This window comes from Thunnus albacares, chromosome 19 (assembly GCF_914725855.1).
Source record: "Thunnus albacares chromosome 19, fThuAlb1.1, whole genome shotgun sequence".
Lineage (NCBI taxonomy): Eukaryota > Metazoa > Chordata > Actinopteri > Scombriformes > Scombridae > Thunnus > Thunnus albacares.
In genome coordinates this window covers 25936020-25957913 of record NC_058124.1, presented here as the reverse complement: position 1 = coordinate 25957913, position 21894 = coordinate 25936020, and the positions used below count along the sequence as shown (strand labels likewise).

At 38.5% G+C, this 21894-nt stretch overlaps 1 protein-coding gene across 3 annotated transcripts; it reads left to right on the top strand.

The window, feature by feature from the left end:
* Positions 1 to 2783: 2783 nt before the first annotated feature.
* si:ch211-171h4.5 (sialoadhesin) lies at positions 2784 to 19838 on the top strand. Of its 3 annotated transcripts, none has more exons than XM_044336640.1 (12): positions 2784 to 2857; positions 3253 to 3306; positions 4323 to 4531; positions 5855 to 6008; positions 7980 to 8140; positions 9368 to 9521; positions 12175 to 12311; positions 13353 to 13491; positions 15001 to 15100; positions 15325 to 15343; positions 19105 to 19182; positions 19532 to 19838. In XM_044336640.1, exons 2-12 carry the CDS (start codon positions 3258 to 3260, stop codon positions 19613 to 19615), a joined length of 1284 nt encoding a protein of 427 aa, XP_044192575.1. In that variant the 5' UTR covers positions 2784 to 2857; positions 3253 to 3257; the 3' UTR covers positions 19616 to 19838. The 3 variants fall into 3 exon arrangements, 2 of the variants coding, with proteins under 2 accessions (XP_044192575.1, XP_044192574.1); XM_044336639.1 differs by having other exon boundaries at positions 19511 to 19838; XR_006399216.1 differs by lacking the exon at positions 15325 to 15343 and having other exon boundaries at positions 19532 to 19576.
* The last annotated feature ends 2056 nt before the right edge of the window (positions 19839 to 21894 follow it).

The following is a 21894-nucleotide window of genomic DNA, read 5'->3' as shown; positions in this document are numbered from 1 at the left end:
TTCCATAAAAGTCCTGCGGGCACTGCCCTCACAACTTGAGTGCAATCACATTAACAAAAAGGCTGCTGCACACATAAGGTCAAATACAAATTAAATAGAGATGTTAATACACCACTGTTATAAGTGTCTAATTTAATTATCATTTCTATATTTGCAAGAAAATAAAAACCCCTTAAAGTCTTTCTATCCCCTAACTAAAGCGGCACTCCACCGATTTTACACTTAAAGGTCAGTTTACTCATCATGGTTACTACTCCTCATCCTGTGAAAACTGTTGTGTAATATCTTCTGTGGCTCTGCAGGAACGCTGTCAAATCTGAGAGAATAATCCCGATTATGTCCTAGTGATGTCATCAAGGTTGTCTCAGCTTGATCTTTGAGACGAGGCACGGAGGGTCAGTCTAATGAAAGATTCTGTTATACTACATTATGGGAAGTGTAGGGCTCAGAGTTTTTAGAGCTTTGACCCATACTATGGACTTCAAAGTCAGAATTTGTCAGTCTCTGCTGCATGTTTTTTAAACATCCCTTTATTAATCTGCCTCTTGCAAGTGGCTAAAACTAAATGTTATTATTACTCTTTGACTTTGACTAACATGTGATCCATTAGTAGTGCGATCTTTGAACAAATAGAACGAGAACACTCTTGACATCATTACTTTTCATCTCACAGCTGTTCCCTAGCACTGCTTACAATGCACTAAGAAATAAACTGCACTAAGAACTAAAAAATGGCTTTTGCCCACTAGTATTGAAGCCCTCACCAGGAAAGTCAATATGGAGTTATTGTGGAACATTTATCAGAGCTGAGATTCAAATCCAGGACATTCTTGCAGCAAGACCACAACCACTGAACCAACCTGCTAGACAGGTATGTTGACCTAGTAGGAGGAGAGCAGAGTCTCGCTCACCGCAGTAAGGAGCATTTTTGTTTCAGGAGTGCTCTGCTCAGCTAGTTAATTAACAGGTCTAACAATGGCAGTGAGTGAGAATTAAATCTGGTTGATGCAGTTGGCAGGACTCTCAATTAAGATAGATCAGCAATGAATGGAAGATTAATAAAATCTCGGATCATCAACATGTGCAACAAAGAGACACATGCATTCAGTAAATTGCATAAAGTGCTGCTGGCAAACAAAAAGTTGAATCAGATCAAATTGTTTACTGCCCACAGCTGTGGTTGTTAGAGGCCAACCGTGAAATAGAGAGCTTAAGTTTCAGGGAGTGTTGGATCAGTGTTTCTCTAGTCGCTTTCACATAAATTCCAGTGACTGACACCAAGTCATGCATCACTTTCTTTAAATGGGCAAACACACCAAACGGGTTAAGTTTGACAGCACCCAGAGGATGTGTCAAACTTAAAAGTAACCTAATAATAGAGTGAAACCTAAATTTAATCTTTTTTTACATTCCGAGAATTGCAGGATTACAAGAAGGCGTTCTAAAGGCCCCGATAGGCTCTAAAACAAACATAGATGTGGAAGAGATTGTGTTTATACTACATTGAGTGTAGGCATAGGTGGCACTGCAGTCATCTGTGCAGTCGTATGGTTTAACAGTGTGTGCAGATATGCAGCAGTGGAAAGCACACAAGCTCCACACAACCCCCATGAGGCATAGTTGTTGCTGGTGGTATGAATATATATCTAAACTAAGTTTCTGTCGGGGGAAGATAAAAAGGCAAACCATAGCTGCAAGTTATCGCCGCTCTGCACAGAACACACAGCTCATCGCTCGGTTTTACGATAGCATGGCCGGCAGTATTACCTCCTCCTTAGAGAGTAATTCCCCAGACCCACACACAGAGACACCAAGCCGGCACCGCTCTCCTCCAGTTATTTCTGTGAGAAATACGGAGGGCGATGGGCACACTGACACAACATCTAATGCTCTGTTGAGGCAGCTGATGGTGATGTGTTCATGGACTGCTCCATCAGCTAGGCCCTGTCGATGGACCAATCTTCCATTTATAGAGGGTTTGGTGGTGGAGAGGGCCGAATTGGAATATCACAGCTAGTCATACGTCCTCTGATGCAGTTTTACAAGGAATGGCATCACAGCTGTGCTTTATCAGAGTGGATGGACAAAACACTGAGACTGGGTTATTCACTCCAGTTCTGCTGTGTGCCTCCTCCATTCTATAGCAGGATTCAAATCTGTCCTCCCAAGAGGAGATAGATTCCATCTCTGAGGAGATCCAGGACCTGTTGCTGAAACAGGCTCGATCATTCCCACTCACGACAGAAGGGGTTTTACGCCTCATACTTCCTGGTTCCCAAGAAGGCAGGAGGTTTCAGACCCATTTTGGGTGTCCGCATTCTGAACTAATGTATCACCCGAAAGACATTCTACATACTGACCATCAGGAGATTGCTGGAACTGGTTCAACCAGATGACTGGTTCACCATCATTGACCTGAGATGCTTATTTTCACTCAGTTTTAAAAATGCTATTCTCACTTTGATGTTGTGGGTTATAATGTCTAAATACAGCTAGAAAAAGTTATATTTGATTTATTTTCATTTCCATGATATAACAAAAGATAAGGATTTTGACAGGCTATGATGATTTTCTAGAGGCACTGTACATAATGTGCGGTATATAAATATATACACATTAACACATGCTCTCAGATGTTTATTACAAATTCACATCAAAATTATTTTTCTAACACACACAGCCCAAGTTTGACCTAACATTCACCATGACTACTTTTACACAACAAGAAAAATTTCTTACTCCAACACTTCCTTTTTTTAAGGTTCATTCCTCTTTCACTCATGCATACACACACGCACAAACACACACTCAAACACACAGGAGTCTGCCTTGGATGAGCTGCTCTATTATCTGACAGGTAAAGACATATGAATGTGTGTTGTCACTTGTATAAAAGAATTAAAAAAATGGTAATTGGGTTTTAACTCTTGTTTAACTTTTATGTTTCCTTGGTACTCTAAACTTTAATGTCTGTTGATTTAGTCAAGATTCTGTGTTTGGGAAACAGAGTAACAGATGTTTCTCACATTTTTTTCATTTTCATCAGTGTGACTCCTGTTTTTAGCTTGTTTGTAGTGACTGTAGAGTTAGGGGTTCAGTTCCTCAGTAGACTGTTATACGCTATATTATATAACACCAACTATAAAATGTACTATGTACTGCATGTTGAACTGTATTTGTTCCTAGAATTTATTCTTCATCCTAATTTTTATTTTCAAATGTCTGATGGTTCGAACTGTTCATCTCCTCCAGCTGAGATGGGTGTTGGTCTAGCAGTGGTCACTTTGTTCATCACTCTGATGCAAGGTTGGTAGTTCCCCCATTTGTACATATAGTCTTACCAGTTTTTCTAGTTGTTTGTGAAAGCTCCTTTGTTCTTTGTCAGCGAAATCCAAACACAGCTTCCTCCTTATGCTGGGAGAGTAAAGTATCAAAATTACATTGCATGAATGTGCAGGATGAACATGCTGATAGAGAGTATGTGCCTGTGCATCATCCCATACATCTCTCTATTAAAGGAAAGAATCTCTGTGGGTCTGTATGTATGTATGTCCGCTGCGTATCTCTTGTACCGTTCACCCGATCAACTCCACACTTGGCAAGTGTACGGCTGTGGACCAAAGGGAGTGCAGTGTCAAATTTGGTGCAATTTGGACAGGCAAAACATTTAGAATTGATAAACTTTGAAGAAACCGGCAATCAGTGAGTCGCTCCACTCTGTGTAGGGGTAGGGCAGAGCTTCAGGGCTCTGCCCACTAACTCCAGCATGTCAGGGAGAGACCAGAGACAAGGCGTGACCTATGTCAGAGAAAAGTGCTCTAAAAAGAGAAAAGTAGACAGCGAAAACAGAGCTTTTAATCAAGAACAGACATTCTCAAGCTGTGTCTAGACAGAAAGCATAGAAGTTAAAGGTATGTTTAGCAGATCAGCAGCTGTAGCAAGTGACTACACAGGAGGCGTTCAGGTACAATCTTAAGCATAGGTTACCCGCATTTTGGAAGCACTCAGAGTCCAGTTCAAAACCAGTTTCTCTTATATGCTCCAAGACCATGGTGATTGTGAAGCGCCACTACAGACAAAACACAAATCTTTGGAGCAAACATACCCACTCAAATCCAAACTAAATGCACAGAAAATAGGAATTATCGAAGAGGATCTGATCGATCCACTTTATGTTAGGATGCACATTATTTGATTTTTGAGTACTTATTATTTATGATATCTGTGAATAATAGAATGTCACGTTTTGAACAGACACTGCACCGGTCTGGATAAATCTGTGTTTTAAAGATTCTGTAAAGATTTGTTTTTTGCCCTTCCAGTTGTGCTGTGTAAAAACTGGAATTTGATGCTTCCTCAAAGAATCATGGCCATCAGTGGCTCCTGTGTTACAATCCCATGTCACTTCGAGGTCCCCGACGATTATGAATCAGACATCCACAACTGCTCCAGAGGCGGGGTTTGGAAGAAAGGAGTTGCTACTAATCCACCTGTCTTCAGTGCAAGCAATGTTCACGGTAACATCATACAAGTAAGTCCTCTCTTTCTTTCTCTTCTTCAATCTACTGAACATCATGAAAGTCGACAGCAACGCCATCAAGCAATGCCTTGATCATAGACCTGAAAGCCCTGATCTGTAGGGTTTGAAAATTTCTGACTTTGGTGCCTCCCCTCGGTACTGTGAAAAACGACACCTCATTTGTAACAAACAAAAATGTATAGCACAAGTGGCAACTATCATGGCTTGAGGCTAAAGCCAATGTGGAAGTACCTTAACCCCTTAACATCCACCCTTTTTACAGAATTTTCACCTATTTGGCACACCCAAATGGAAAAGCTTATAACAGAAGAACTATAAGTCCATTGTGCATGTATTAGGCTTCATTTGACAAGTGACATCTTCTAGTTTCTGGAAATGTGTTTGTTTAGCATGTGACTAAAACACAAACAAAATTCAATCAGTTCAAATAAGGCTCAAAAAAGTGTTTTTGGTCCTCGTCTATCATGAGTCATATTTGAAAACCAATAATTAGGACATGCTTTATGCCAGAACTATGCAGAACACCATAAACCTTCTACATCTTGTCAACCTGTATAAAATTCCAGACCCAACTGGCTTAAGTGGGTCGCCGGCGACCTGGTGGATGTTCAAAGGTTAAAGTGCCACCAACAGCTGCTCCAACTGACTCCAATTCAAAAATCATCAACTTCTCTCTAGAAATACTATTTCAATAATTTTTTTCAACAAGTGTTTATGGTCTCAATCACTAAATTCAAGCCCTCTAAAATGTGTGCTGGTGGTTATTTTGGAAATTATTGCTCCATTAATGAGATTTGTAGACTTATAGTAGGCTTTGATGTCTGTCGTAATTGACAGCTGTGATTTACAGATTTTTTTTCTTATCCATTTAATCTACCTTAAATGTAATGGGGAACTATTAAGGAACAAGCAACCTTGACATTTTGTAAGACAAATATGTCTAAATGTGAGTGTGGCAAGAAGTCGTCAACAGACATTTGCCCTGAATCATTCAGCAAACAGAAATGCACAGTGTCCTGGGTGTTTTAAAGTAGCCTGAAGACATTTAAAGATTTTTTTTTTCTCACGTCAAATGGAACTGTCTTGTGCATCATTTTATGATACTTTCACTAAAATTCTGCCTCATGTATTTGGGATCTTTGCTTAAATTTAAAATAAAGCTTTGTGAGTTTGAACAATGCTTGGTTGTTTAACATGCCTTGTCTTGCCCAGCATTTATTTTAAAAGCTCTAGATACCCCTGATGATGTTTGTTAGTTTGAATAAATGTATTTTGTGCTCCCAGTGCTACTTATTGCTCTCAAAACTCTTTCAGGGGCAAACACTCGGGGACGAGACAAAGAAGAACTGCACCACAGTGTTTTACAGCATCCCAAAGAACTACAGTGACATTTACTTCTTCAGGCTGGAGTGTCCGAACAAGGCCAAGTTCACTTTCTCAAACGGAGTCTACATTATTATTCAACCAGGTATGAGTTGCTCACGACACAGTGACTTGTGGTTCTTCGGTGTCTTCTTCAGTGACTTACCATGACTAAAGAAAAGGAAAAGGAAACGCTTTGTTGTCTTGTGCTTGTTGTTGTTTACCAGATTCCCTTTCAGTTGTTGTTGTAACTGTTGTAACTCTTTTAAAACAGCCAGAGAGACAAAAGAGACCAGACTAAAGGCACAACCTGTAGGAAATTCACCTTAAAGGGGATGTATCATGCACATTGTCAGGCCTATATTTTTAGTATGGGGTTCTACTGGAATATCTCTTTATTTAAAAAGAAGGAAAAGCCTGGGAACTGCAGCAAGATGCTGCCTTTCCACACTGTGTGGGACACGCAAAATGGTAGGCGTGTCCTGATTGGCTGGCTACGTACATGTAAATTTCATTAGGCAATTGCATGCGTGTGATTGGAGGAGCGTATTACCCATAGAGTCCAGTAGAGGGCGGAGTCTTTGTGAGATAGAACTGAATGACAAGCAAACTCAATTCTCAAGACAGGTGTTGGGACAAGTATTTATTTTATTTCAAGAGAAAAAATGAGAAAATACAGCTTCGATAATAGGGAATATTCATTCAGAAGGCTAACGACAGCTCAGTGATGATGATAAAATTATAGAACACGCATACAAACAAGCAAAATGCACAATAACATTTTTTAAAGCATGATTTTTCCCTCAGGCAGTGTGCAGCTGCTCAGGTTGATGTGTGTGGAAAGACAGGGCAGAAAATAAAAACAAATGATGTACTTAGTTCAAACAGATCAAACACAACATATGAAGAATAACCGGCTCTCCAGATCTCTGTCAGTATAAATCTTGTGTCTTTTGTGTCTTGCATCATTTGCACAAAAGAAAAAAAAATAGTTCTTTATGATGTTATTTCAATTAAATTCAACGTGGCACCTGTGTTTTTTTTTTTTATTTCCCATTACAAGTTCATGAAACAGCCAGAGAGACGAAAGAGACCAGACTAAAGGCACAACCTGTAGGAAATTCACCTTAAAGGGGATGTATCATGCACATTGTCAGGCCTATATTTTCATTATTGTGTTCTACTGGAATATCTCTTTATTTATCTCATACTAGCCCTTTATGGACAGGCCATTTTAGCTCCTGTCTGTTTAAGGCCCCCCTCCCACTCTGTTCCAATTGGCCAGCTTCCAGAGGCTACGTAAACAAACAGTAGTTGTCAGATTTCACTTATTTTTTCTCGTTTTTTACTCAAAATATAAACTTCTCAAATACATCCGTACATGAGCCAAAATCAGATCTGAAATTTGCAGCTGGACAACATGAACAACCTGAAGAACAACCTTAGCAACAAAGGCTACAGAACAGATAACTGTTTCTGGGCATGCACAAACAGTTTGATGGGAAAGTAGAGGTAACTTTGCGAAGGGAGCATTGAGAGCAGGCTGAAGTCTGGGCTTTTGGCTCTCAGAGAGCATTTCTACATTCATCTTAAATTCTGGAACTTTGCTCATGTTCAACATAGACATCCTAACAGTATAAAATAACAGAAAATCACAAGCGTAATATGTCCCCTTTAACGAACAGAGTTCTGAGTCTGAAGCATTTTCACAGTGACAATGAGCAAACAAGGCAAACCTTAAAAGTGACTAAAATAATGTAATGTAGGGAGGGAATGTAGAACTTTAGACTTGTTTATGTTTATGATGTTTACGGCAGCTCAGCTGCTTTAAAAGCAGGTTTTGTACATGTAACTGTCAGATTTTAAAATACGTTATTTTTGTCTCTTGCAAGACACTTTTCTACCTAAGTCGAACAAGAAACTTCCACATTCTTCAGTTTTTTAAATCTACACTGTCTCAATAACGTTTGTTTTGCATGTTGTTGAGATAGTTTTAGATAGTTCAGTAGTGTTCTCTGCTGTGATACTGCCTTGCATCTTTTGTTATCTGTTATCTGATATGTGTCCTCAACAACAGGCCCGTCCCCTCCCAAGATGACCTCCATGATTCAGATGTTGGAGGGAATCCAGATGATGAGGCTGCAGTGTTCAGTCCCAGTGCCCTGCCCCGCCTTGCCCCCCTCCCTCACCTGGCTCCCCCGGGACGACTCCAGACAGCAGCAGACACAAATACTGCAGGTGATGGACCTGCAGACTTTATGGTTCAATAACTACATAACACTACTTCCTCCTTTGCTCCTGACGAACAAAAGTCATAATTCCTACAACCGCTAGAAGGCTTTATCATTTAAACAACATTTTACAGAAATGCCTAGTGGTGAAATGTAACTAAGTACTTTACTTGAGTATTTTCATTTATGCTATTTGATACTTCTACACCACTACATTTCAGAGGGAAAAGTTGTACTTTTTTGCTCCACGACATTTATTTTACAGCTTCAGTTACTTTTCAGGTTAAAATTTTTCATAAAATAACATAATGATGAGCTTATAAATTACACTGCATTGTTAAAGATTAGACCAGTGGTTCCCTAACTTTACAAACTTACAAAAAAATCAGTGTGTAGTTATGTCTCCTTGTCATTTTTCATATGTTAAGTTGTTTGCAATTCCACCAAAGAAACATTTCCCCTCACATGGATATTAAATTCTCTCAACTCTTTGAAGTAAAACTCTCCATTATGTCACAAAAAACGCAAAGATTAAAGAAAAGTTCTAAAACTGTAATCCAAATGTGTAGCAGAACTGGGGTTTTTTTGTCTTTCCTACCCAATCTATCATCTCAGCCCAAATTTATGTTAACAGACACTTTTACTTTAGTATTTTAAGGATATTTTGCCAGTAATATTTCTATATATTTTACTTAAGTAGGATTTTAAATGCAGGACTTTTTCTTGTAATAAAGTATTTTACATTGTGGTATTGATACTTTTACACACAGTAAGTAAAGGATCTGAGTACTTCTTCCACCACTGGAAACACCTGATACTATCATTTTGAGACAATAAGTATACATAAGTGATAATACCTGACAAGTTGTATGTTCCATGATTGTAATGGAGTAATCATCCAACACAAAGCCTAATCTGGAGCACAAGGAGTACATTTACTTTTAAACCATAAGTACATTTTGCACATATTACTGCTGTTATTCTGAACGACTGCTACATTTACTGAAGTAAAAAAATCTGAATAGTTCCTCCACTGTTTATTCATTCTTTTTATAGTAATGGAAAAACGATCATCCCTGTTGTAAAATCAAGTTTAGTTGGATTTGCAGTTATTTTCCCAGTTGTTTTTGTGTTAACTGCACAATTTTATGAACATATTTTATTTCACGTCTGTCTCACCTGCCCTGACCATTTCACCATATTTAGGTGTTTTCTTCCTCTTTTGATAAAGCAGAATCAGGACGGACAGATGACCATGGTGTCCACACTGACCTTCATCGCCTCAGCCGACCTTCACAACCAGAGCATCATCTGTTCTGTCTCCTACCCTCTGGCAAAAGGGGGCAGCACTGAGCCGTCTGCAACAACTCAGAGACTCAACATCCAGTGTGAGAGACTCTGACCTCAGTGTTTGTATAAGTAGAAGTACTGATATTTTACTCACATGAAAATTAAAGTACTGATATCAAAATCTGCTAATGTGAAAGTGACAAAAAGCTCATCTGAATTGTCCTCAAGAGTAAAAGTAAAAAGACAGTGTGGAGTTTAAGAAATTCTTTCTTTTGCTGACCATTCAGTCCAAATGCTTTCTATTGATGCTTCAGGAGACCAAAAAATATTCTTATGTAGGGATGAACAGCAGATTTACTAAATTTATAACTGATTTAGTAAAACTGCAGACTTTAAGATGTGATTTTTTTCAAATTATCTGTGAAATTCACATGTTGCAGCAACAGAACAAACAGGTAAAGAGATAAAAGTCAAAATAATATTTAAAATAAAACAAGAAATTATAATTAAATTCAGATGCTATCACTTATATACATTACAATACCTTTCAATACCTTAGACCAGTGGTTCCCAACCTGGAGCAGTGATGGTAAAGTATACTTACTAAAATACTGTTCGTACAAACAATTTTTAGGTATTTGTACTTGAACTCTTGACTTTTTTGTATTTCTTTCTAAATCTATTCAACTGTCCGACAAGCAGGTCTGATGGAGTGTATCAGCCCCTTAACAGTTCAACCAAAGAGTGATTTACACTCTAAACTCCTCAGAAGATTTAATTTAAATAACTGTTTGAGGTCCAAAAAGGTCAGCTCATCCAATTCACAAAAAGCAAAAGATCCAAGTCCCAAGAATGAATGCAAATTTATGAAAAAGAACTAACTCCAGCTTGACCAGCTACTACAAGTAAAATGCTTATTGCAGAACACGTATACTTAAAGTACATTTTGCTGATAATACTGTATTTTTACGTAAGTGGATTTTGAATGCAGGACTTTTACTTGTAATGGAGTATTTTTGCATCGTTTGTATTGGTACTTTTACTAAAGTGAATGATCTGAATACTTCTTCTACCACTGCTGAGATGTCATGAGATGATTAATCAAATAGCAAAGAATCAAAAACACAAAATTGTGTTTATTTTTCAGACTTCAACAATCATAGCTATTTTTTTTATGAAACCCTGGATAGTTTTATCTCTTCAGCCTCTAAAAGTTATTCAAATTAGAAAAAGCTGAAGAGGGCAACTCACTCTAAGGTTAACACATACAATATTAAACCCATAACAAGCAGTCACAACTAGACCTTTCTTTGTTTTAAGGAGACATAAGTAAAAAAAAGTTACCGTAAACCACAGGAAAAACATTTGTGCAGTAATATATCAATGGAAGCTGCACTGTACTGCTTTACTGTAGGTATTTTTACTTTAAAAATATTTTAAAAATACAATTAAATAACACAAAAGTGTACTCTGTTAAAACAACAGAAGTTCATTTGGTTGCTTTTGCTCTGGGAACTACAACATAATACCCAGACATTGATGATTCATTCATTTCCGGGTTCATTTGTTCATTCATTAAATTATTCACTGACATATCTGACAGTTCCTTCCCTCCTTCTGCTTCCTCCCTGCCCTCCTTATGTCATGAAGAGTACACTGATGCTGATTTATTGCCCAGTGTTGATGAACGTGTCAGACACAATATAAAACAGTTTAAGACTACAGGTGACTTGTTTCTACATGACTTTGTCTGACTTTACCTGAAGGGAATTTTTTTTTTTTTTTGCACAGACGGAAGCATTTATCCCTGTTGTCACTGTACTGAAGAACTAAACGTGTCTTAACCTGGTGTTAACGGAAGTAATGGACCACAGAAGTATATGGCTGAAAGCAGAATACAAAATGTCATTATTACTGTATTGCAGGCAGTGGAATTGTATTTATTACCTGCAAAAAGTGAACTCACATTTGACCTGGCTCAGTAGTTGCAAACATCCAGCAAATCTACAAATACATGTTTTGATTGAAAGACCTGTCTTATAGTAGATTTAAGATTATCTTCTGTCACTTCACTTTTATTCATTGATTGATTTCTTTGGCCGCAGAAGTTGGCTGTTTTCAGAGAAAAAGCTCTAAAAAACCACTGTACACTACCTGCTCAGCACCAAACAGCAAACAGACACAGTTAGCTGTAGACTAGCTGGTGAACATAGTGGAGCATTTAGCAGCTAAAGAGCCAGATATTTCCCTCAGGAGTCGGTAGAGATCAAAAGTAGAGCTAAAAGAGAGTGAATATTGGACTTACATTCACCAGATGGACAGAAATATGACTCTAAATGTTGCTCCGTAACTGCTGGATGTGGAAATAAACAATGCTAATAAGTTCAACATATCAACTTGTAAGGAGATGATATGTCAGAGTTGTGCTCAAAACTCGTTTCTCAAAACTCAAAACTCAAAACTCAAACTCGTTTAAGGATGATTATTGAACTGTGCTGGGATGTGAAACTGTCTGAGCCAAGGTGATAAGACACAGCCCTGAGGCACACCAGTGCTGAGGGATAAAGGTCATCTTCCAAACCAATCACTTTACAAATGACTTGATATGTGAGATGTGTCAAAACACATACATCACAAAGTGTCTCTCTGATATGGAGGATCCAGGCTGCCTACTTGTTGTTTTGCTAACCAAGGATTTTAATTACATGTTATATTTTTAGCACCAAATATTATTGCCTTTTTGACCTCCAGATGCCCCGAGATTTACCGAGGCAACGCTCAGCGTGTCTGGTCCTGTTTCCGAGGGTCACACCGTCACGTTCACATGTTTCAGTGATGCCAACCCTCCTGCGAGGAACTACACCTGGTACAGAGATGACAGTGGAATGGTGAGAGACATCATTCAGCTTTTATTTATTGATTTATTTGTGCAGCTACTTACTTTTTACAAGTGTATGATTGGTTAACCTTGGAATCATCATTTCAAACATACATATGTGGATAATTCTCTCCTGATACTTTTGTGTATTTTCAGTCTTTGGTTCTTTTTCATGATTTGAGCTCCTCAAAGGGCCCCTTAGCTCCAAGTCATTTTAGAGTAAAAACACTCACGCTGTTACTTTAAGGCAACAGATTGGAAAAAAAACCTCTTTCCTGTTTCAGCATGACAATTATGCCTTGAGGCTATACATACTGTAATGGCATACGCTTATGATATTATTAGAGGCAACTAAAATTTAACCATATCCCATTTAGTAAACAGAAAACCAGATTCTCGACTGAACTTCAATTCTTAGAAATTATGTATTTTCTGATGCATAAACACAACTCATGTTGGGTTTGTATGTGCCGAACATAAGAGATAAATCTGAATTTAACTAACTTCACTTGGACACCAGCATCTGCTTAGTTGGCCCTCTCTTCCTTTCTTACCTTGATAAGTCACAAACATTCTGGTTTTGCTGTAATTAGGACCTTGTGTTTATAACAATATGGAGTCTCTAAATGTCCCTTTTGGGAATACACCTGGACTTTTTTATGAAGAAAAAAAACACTGTAGGATTTGTCACACTGTGTGCTATCTTCTTAAAATTTGAGGCAGGTATTCACTGCTATTTAGCCCCTTACTGCCCTCAGCCTGTACAGACAAAGCCACAGGCAGTTATTTAGACTGCAAAAAAAAATTATTTACATTTTTACTAATTTCAATGACCTTCTGACCTCTGTTTCGGTATCACCTCAAGTGTTTCTGGCACTTTCACACCTTTCTGGTTAGACCTTATTTATGCTTATAGTCACTGTGTATCAGGAGCTATAACCATTTTAATTTGGGTAGGTCAGTTTAGCTTTTGCTCCAAAATAGGAGTAGAGTGGAAGATCCCTCTCACTGCAGCTTTAACAAAAGCATGTACCATCTTTCCGCATCCCAGTTGACCATGATGGGTGACAGAGGCACGCTGGTCCTACAGGTCACCAAGAGGGACAGCGGGTTGTATATGTGTGAAGCTGAAAACCAGAGAGGCTCTCAGAGGTCCAGGTTGGTGTCTCTTGAGGTCGTCACCGCTGCAGGTAAAAACAGAAATCAACTATTTATCTTTGAAACTATATGCTTTATATGTGCTCACACTGTTATTTTAGTCCTCTGTATGCCAGAAGGTGAAGGTAACACTGACACTGCCACTATTGCTAATCTTAAAAATGATCTTAATCTCTAATTGTACCTCCTCAAACAGCATTTAGTAAATACACTAATTTTGCTTTGTGGCGGAAAGTTAGATGAAAACATTGATACCAATCATAAATGTCCATTAAACAGGAAGCTACCACCAGTAGCCTGTCTGGCTCTGTTGAAGGTAACAAAATCCACCTACCAAGACCTCTAGAGCTCTTTAATTGTCACAATATATTTTGTTTGTGTTATCTGCACAAAAACTGAAGTATAAATGACAGTTTGCTGTTTTACTGTGGGTTATGTGCTGGACTATTCCCTGCTTAGGTCGCTGCTTACCTGGTAACTGCTCAGAGCCAAGACATTTTCTTTGGTTATCGTACAGAACAAACAAAAGCTACTTACAACATTTCCTAATTGCACACAAAAAGGTCTTACCTGAGCTCCAGTGAATGGTATTTGGTATGATATAGTAACCGCCACTGTCAACATTAATAAGGCAAGGTAAGTTTATTAGTGTAGCACCTTTCAACAGCAAGGCAATTGAAAATGTTTTACATAAAACATAAAAGGCATAAATACAACATGTATAAAATAATTATAAAAACGACTTTTAAATTGAATGTAAATGTAGTAAGAACCTTGTAATAGTCTAGAATAAGGTCACATAACACATTTACTGACATCAAACCCTTCTTCATTAGCTACATTTCTGTGGTGCATTCATTGTGGAATAATATTCTCCATTATCACAGCGCTCATCAAGTGTAACCATGTAGCGACCACGCTGGTATTTTTAGATATGCTGACATTTGTCATTTTTCCAGTTTTTGTGTAAAAACAATTATACTCTACGTTCAAGACATAAAGAAATCAGCTGCACATGTTCCTTCATCAAATTGTTTTTCATACCTTTAAGCTAAAGTCCTGCCTAGCTCTGGAGAGATGTGTTGTTGATTTGATATGTTGTCATGCACTGATTGGAATAATACTGCAGGTCATGACTTATGATTCAGAAAGTAAGTGGATAATGATTCACTACCTGCTGATGAAGGAATTTACCTGAGATAAGCAAAATGTAAACAGAGGAAAATTCTTACAGTTAAGATACAGGCAACACATATTACGTAATGTGAGGTGAAGTAAAGTTACACGATAAGAGGAATTTTTGGAAATGAAGGAAATGGCCGACTTAAGCACACAGGGCAAGTTGGGGGAAAGTACATAAAAGAGATTTTAAAAAAAACTCGCCTACTTGATTGCAAAATAACATCACAGACCGAGGATATATTTCATCTCATATCATTTAACTGTTACCGGTTATTTCTGCACATGAAGAAATGTTTTTTTTAAATTTTCATGACTCTTAATAATCTGTTGTTCTATCATGTTGTTATTCTGTCTTTCAGAAAGCAGCGAGTGTTTTATGGTATTTCACTACGTTATATGTGGAGTTGTGGTGCTTCTCTACATCCTGACTGTGGTTGTGGATGTGTACAAGTATCAAAGGTAAGAATATACTTCTTGTGTATCCTACTTGCTCATTTGACCTTCTCACTCCCTGTTTGGGCATCTCCCTTCATGCCAAAAGTATTGTTTAGACTTCATAGCGTAATTATTAGACATTCTCAGTTCTTTAAAATAGACATTACATCTCATTACTCTGCCAAAACATCCTTTCGGGTAATTTTGACTAACATTCCTTCTCTGTTTGTTTACCTTCTCCTCCCAAGTCTTTCCAGGAGGCTGAAGGTAAGTGGAATTTTTTCACTTCAAAGTGAGTGACAGCTGGAGCCAGACAACACACAGTGTGAAATATTATCCTCCGAGCAGTGCTAATACAGTATATCTGATAAGGAGTTTTGACACCCTCTGCACGTCACGATCTACTCACAGTCTAGTCTCACTGACATCCTCGGTCGTTCAGAGAATGAACAGGATGACTAATCTTTAAACACATGATACGTCATTTTCAGGGTTAGTCTATCCCCCGCAGCATTCACAAAATAATTAATTCTCAAAATTTTTCAGTACAACGCCTTAAAAGGCAATTATAAATATAGTGTGTGCTCTGTGCATCTAAGTGAGATAAACCGTTTTCCCAAGAGAGGATCACATGCAGGAAACATGATTAGGATGTGAAAGCTGGGGTCATGAATGGGTGAATGTAATCGCGTCCAACTTTCAGTTCATGCTGGTGTTTACATTTTTAATGCTTTTATATAACAATGATTAAAATTCAACATTTAACAGAAGATGCTTTAGCTGCCTACTCTTTTCTTGACACACGTGGAAAAAAAAAAAAAAGAGATATTCGGAGCATGATAGTTCATTCTTGACCTGTGGGAACAGTCCATTCACTGGATGAAGAATGTGAGATATGATTGAAAGCTCAAAAAAAATATTACGTAATATATTTCACCCCTACATTCAGTATTAACATTTTTGCAACTTGCCAAATATGTTAATTAACATTTTTTTCATTATGTTGAGAGTGTAAAGGTAATGAAAGACCAAAGGGTTGGCTTATCATTTTAATGTGCAGAGCAAATGCCAGGATGATCATTTGCTCTGTTAATGTGTGCATGACCTTGAGAGAAGGAATGTGTTTTATGAGGCCCAATCTTCTTGTTTAGGCTCAGATAATGTAACATTGTCGGTCTGGGAATAAACAGGAAAGTTAAAAGGTCAAAAGCCACAGACAGATTAGGGCTCTTGCCTTCCTGTGTCCTTGGCAGATGTGGTTGTTATCCAGCATAAATGGGCATATGAATTTATACCTCTTGGCTGTTTGCCATTGGTTGTAATCTACAAGTTTGATCAGATAATTTCTCTGTTCCTTCTCTCGCTATAATAGAATAGATTTGTTCTTTGTTCGGTGAGACGAACTGATGCAAATCTTTGTGTGTTCTGTCTCCTTATTGTATGATAATATTTTTTAATCTTCAACCCAGCAGTGTTTTGTGTATTATTTCATATGTACATTTAGTGTTTTCAGACAATTTCCACAACAAGAGATTCAGCCAACATGTAGCAAAATGGATTTGCTGTTCCAGTTTAGTCGTTAATGACTGTAATTTCTATGAGAGGGTTGATATGTGTTATTATCACACAATACTTATGAGATGAAGGACACATACATTTACACTTCACACTATCAGTGTTAACAACATGTACTCTTTGCTTCAGAGTTTTAACTTTTTGCCCAACTGTAGACAAGTTTAACTACCAGATGAGATTTTAAAAAATGAGATGGGACATGTTTAGACATATTTTTTCCTGTTATACACAATGTCTCATCATTGATCAGATTTCAACATTAATCTTGTAGTCGCCATAATCAAAATTTCATTATTAACAATGGATAACATGACTACTTGTATGTGAAAGAAATCGCTCGTAGTGATAGGCACAAAAAGAATTATCATCTGACTCTGCTGTTCCCGTCAGCTCATCTAAGCCACTGTCGGTGATGGACTCACTGTGCTCAGCTAGAGCTGCTGGTCAGTCCTCAGTCCTTTTGCTACTGGACCTGTCAGCTGCCTTTGATAAAGTTAACCACCAAATCCTCCTCTCCACACTCACTAAGCTTGGTATCTCAGGATCCGCACTCCGCTGGTTCATGTCCTATCTGTCAGGGCGATATTATAGTATCTTGGAATGAAGAAATGTCCAAACTGCACAGCTTATCCACAAGGGTTCCTCAAGGGTCAGTGCTTGGTCCCCTCCTTTTCTCATTATACACCACCTCACTTGGCGCAATCATCCATTCCCATGGTTTCTCATACCACTGCTATGCTGACGACACCCAGTTCTTCCTGTCATTCCCAACGGAAGACCACTCAGTCTCCGCTAGGATCTCTTCATGCCTTGCTGATATATCAGCATGGATGAAAGAATGACACCTTCAGCTTAACCTCTCTAAGACTTCTTCTTGTCAAACCAGCCAGTCCTTCCATACAACAAAACATCAGCATCCAGCTCGAATCAACCCAACTCATGCCCACAAAGTCTGCCCGAAATTTGGGTGTCATGATTGATGACCAACTAACCTTTAAGGTTCACATGGCCACATGGTCGATTCGCCCTGTACAACATCAGGAAGATCAGACCCTACCTGTCTGAGCATGCAGCACCACTCCTGGTACAGGCTCTCGTTATATCACTCATCAACTACTGCAACTCCTTACTGGCAGGACTCCCTGCATGTACACTTAAACCTCTGCAGACTATCCAGAACGCTGCAGCGCGTCTGGCCCAAAACAACACGTCACCCCACTGTTGATATCCCTCCACTGGCTCCCAGTTGCTGCCCTGACACTTGCTTACAAAATAGCAACTAAAACAGCTCCTGCCTACCTGAACTCCCTCGTTCAGGTCTACACTCCCTCCCGCCCACTACGCCCTGCCAACGAAAGGCGCCTGGTACCACCACCACAACAGGGCCCTAAGTCACTAGCTAGACTCTTCTCCTCTGTAGTTCCCCGGTGGTGGAACGAGTTACCAAACTCTGTTCGATCTGCAGAGTCCCTCTCAATCTTTAAGAAAAGACTAAAGACCCAGCTCTTTCACGAACACCTTTGCACTTGATGAACTGTAGGGAGAGAGAAAAAAAAACCACACTTCTACTCACTCTAATCATTGCCTTGTTGCACTGCCTGTTGGCATCTATGTCCTATCGGGCCCAATCTTAAGCTTTATGGCACTTACTCGTGTTGTTGTCTCCTGACTAGATCCTTGCTTGTGTTGTATCAGTCTCATATGTACGTCACTTTGGATAAAAGCATCTGCTAAATGAAAAATGTAAATGTAAATGTAAAGGAATGCTAGCACACACACACACACACACACACACACACACACACACACACACACACACACACACACATATATATATAAATATAGCTAACAAGCTTAAAGTTTTGGTATTGCTAACTTGCTAAAATCATGTATGTACATACTTTTACAGCTATCTCTGGTTCACTTGATGTTAAGTGAAACTGTATCCATGCACAAAACATTAGACATGTTTTTCTTCCTCTTTCCCTGCTGCATACTGACAAGGAAGATAAAGGATTATATTTTCTTTTCATTGCACCACTACAGTTGTAAATCATTCAAATGGTGCAGAACCTTCTATGTTTACTTCCTTAAAATTCATTCATTTTTTTTCACACCCACATCCACATTACACAGAGTAATGAAATTCAGTTCTGGCATCTAATATTGCTCCCACATCCTTAAATACTTGAAGAAGAACTTGAGCTGGGACCGAGAACAAGCCCAGTGTACCCTATTATATGTCAAATATTGCATTCAGAGTTGGTTTTAGCAACTTTTGTTAAATTTTCCTAAAGTTATAGCCAACATTTATAACTTTAAATGTTAATTTATGTCTGTATCTAGGTTGTCAGTGTCTGTCAACTTCTCAAACAAGTGTGAAGGGGGATGGTAGTGATGTGTGGTCAGTTGGTCTTTACTGGATTAATAAGATTTTTTTTCAAATTCATCAGCAGATAGAGCTGAAGGGGGAGCACACCTACATGGATCTGAGGAGCCTCAGTGTCACCTCCGACTATGAACAACTCCAGGTATCTGCAAAGCATTATTCTGGTTTCCTACAAATGTTAAAATGAGACAAACTAGATTTCAAAATGAGATATCCTTTATTCATTTAAAGAAAAAGAGTTAACTTCATGGCTTTATGTCAAAAGTAGGATTAAGATTAAAGATAAACTGAAGCAGGAAGAAAGGATGATTTAACAGATTTTTATCAGTCTTATTCATGTTGGAGCACGTTTTAATATGTTGGAACATGCAGTTTATGTATACATTTAAATACGAGTATGTTCATGTGCCTACTGTTTGTATGAACTCTATTGTTTGTTTCTTTTTGTGTCTTTCTTTTATTTCAATAAGCCTCAACAGCCTAAAACGCAGCCACGTCCTCAAGTTCAAAACAATGAGGGAACCGTCGCCCCGCAAGCCATTCGCAAAAACAAGCCACAGCCAAAGCGGACATGAAGTCTTGTGTTGAAGTTTTCATCGGAGTGCTCTGCATACAGTACATATGTTTAAGTAGCTTTAAAAAGATTTCCCATCCAGCAATGATGAACACAGTATAAAATGCCATTCTTTTTCTACTTGTTGTAAGGATCTAATAACAGTTTCATGGTTATATTGAGTTAAATCCCTTTTTATGTCATTATATATTTGTAATTTACAATAAATTTCTGTAAACGTGAAAAATGCATGACGTGCCTTTTTGTACTGAGTCCATGCCAGTGGGTTAAGCTGGATTAAGGGAGACATAAAGACTACAATGTTCCTGCGTAAGAGACTAATAGCTGACTAAGAGGTTTAAGATTCACTCCCTAATTTTTATAACTCGAACTATGGTGAGTAAGCTGACAAATACAAAATAAAAAGATGCAGTATTGTGAACACTGGGGGTTAAAAACATGTGGTGTATGCTATGCTTGAGTTAGAAATGCAACCACTTATATGGTTTTAGCCAAAAGACCTTCTGTATGACACAAAAAATGATTATGGTACTTTTTCCTTGTTTATTTCCGCTGAAACAGAATAAAAACCTGAAACTTTTAGGTTTTTTGCTTAATCAGCAAAGTAGAATTTACTACACATGAACATGCAGGCGTGTGATGGAAGTCTTTTTCACTATTAAGCAACAATTACATGTTGTCAACCAATAATCAGAGGTACTGATGCATAGATGTACTTTTCCTGATCTACATGACATGTTAAACACACTGACTGACAAAAAACAGACATGAACTTTGATCTCAAACTTGCAAAAAATGTTTGAGAGAAAAACAGTTTTAAATTTCACAGACTTTTGGTGTTGATGTTGGAAACGGTAAGTCATTTCTAATGTAATTTGTTGCATTTCATCATTTATAAGATTCCACTTTTTTGGCATCTATATTTTTGCTCCTCCAAGTCCAAAAAATGAGTCTTTCCAGGCTAACAGTCAGCAGCAGCATTACAAAACACCTGATGGACTTCCGAGCAGCATTCAGAGACTGCCGCATGTTTCTCCTGGCATCTGAAGCAGAAAGTTTGTAGCTATTTTTGACATTTATCACCAGATGTGACGTCCAGGAAACATAAAAACTCCTTAAACAAGAAGAAAAGAGATGAGACATGAGCGGAACATGTAATGTTTTGAGTTATTATGGTAAAAAATAGACGCAAATTCGTGTGAAAAAAAATAGTGAATCAGAAAAAGTAACATAACTATCCAAAGAACGTTAGATGAGATCAGAGGCATGTCGGGGTCTCAGACAGACCACCCCGCATCCTCAAAAAAAAAAATTCCACAGGAAGCACTGACACGCCAGTTACTTCAGCCTTTGCTTTGATTTCATGCTTCAGTTATTGTCTATAGAGAGATCTGGCTGTTGCCTGGCTGCCATGCTGAATTCCTGCCTAATGTGATGGTTAAATTGGTGGCAGTTTAGTCTGTGAGGTAGAAACCAAGCGGCAGAAAGTTTGATCCTCCAAGACAGTCAATCTGTGTGAAAGATCTTTAGAGCAGTTGCTGGCTTGCAAAATTGCATGTTTGGACTTTTTTTTTTTCTGACTATGCTCTGTTGTCATCAGTAATGAAAATAATAAACACCTTCAGCAAGGCTTTCAAACTGTCTTTGTGGTCATATCAGATTCAATGAGCAAAAACTGCATTTGTCAGTCATTTGCATGCTACCTCCCCCGCTCAGCCATTCACTGATGCATTCCTCACATTCCTCTGCTCAACAGAGGCCAGAAAATAGAGAGAGAGAGCTAAGGGGATGGTGGAGAGGAGGGAGGGACGGTGGGGGGGGGGGGGGGGTAAAAAGTTGGAGATATCCGGAACGTGGGTGGTTGGGGAAATGATGACACAAGTGGGTTTGACAGTGAAAACGACTATTGAGGACAAGCCCCCCTCAACCCCTCCTAACACTCACACACACACACACACAGCGCAGTCATTACCCCATATGGCATTATCTTTGATGACAAAAGAAGGGCAAGAGACCGTTATGACGTGGTTTCCTTTGTTTCAAATGCATCATTTCTGAAGAAACTTTCACTGACACAAAGTTCAGCAGTTCAGCATTTGATGCCAGACGCCACCAGTCTGATGACAGGGACATATACATAAAAAACAAATGAAGAAAAAACTGGATGAGGTAGTATATTTGATGATTTGATTTCAGGACGCAGCTCTCATGCGTCAAGTGTTACATATCCTGGTGGGAGGAGGTATCACTATCAAAAACATTTCATAAGAAGCAGGAAAC

Excerpts from the sequence above, each read along its gene's own strand:
- si:ch211-171h4.5 (XM_044336639.1), top strand. The coding sequence starts at position 3,258 with ATGGGTGTTGGTCTAGCAGTGGTCACTTTGTTCATCACTCTGATGCAA. Across the intron at positions 9,522-12,174 it reads TCAGAGACTCAACATCCAGT|ATGCCCCGAGATTTACCGAG; the intron begins GTGAGAGACTCT and ends TTTGACCTCCAG. Across the intron at positions 13,492-15,000 it reads TGAGGTCGTCACCGCTGCAG|AAAGCAGCGAGTGTTTTATG; the intron begins GTAAAAACAGAA and ends TCTGTCTTTCAG.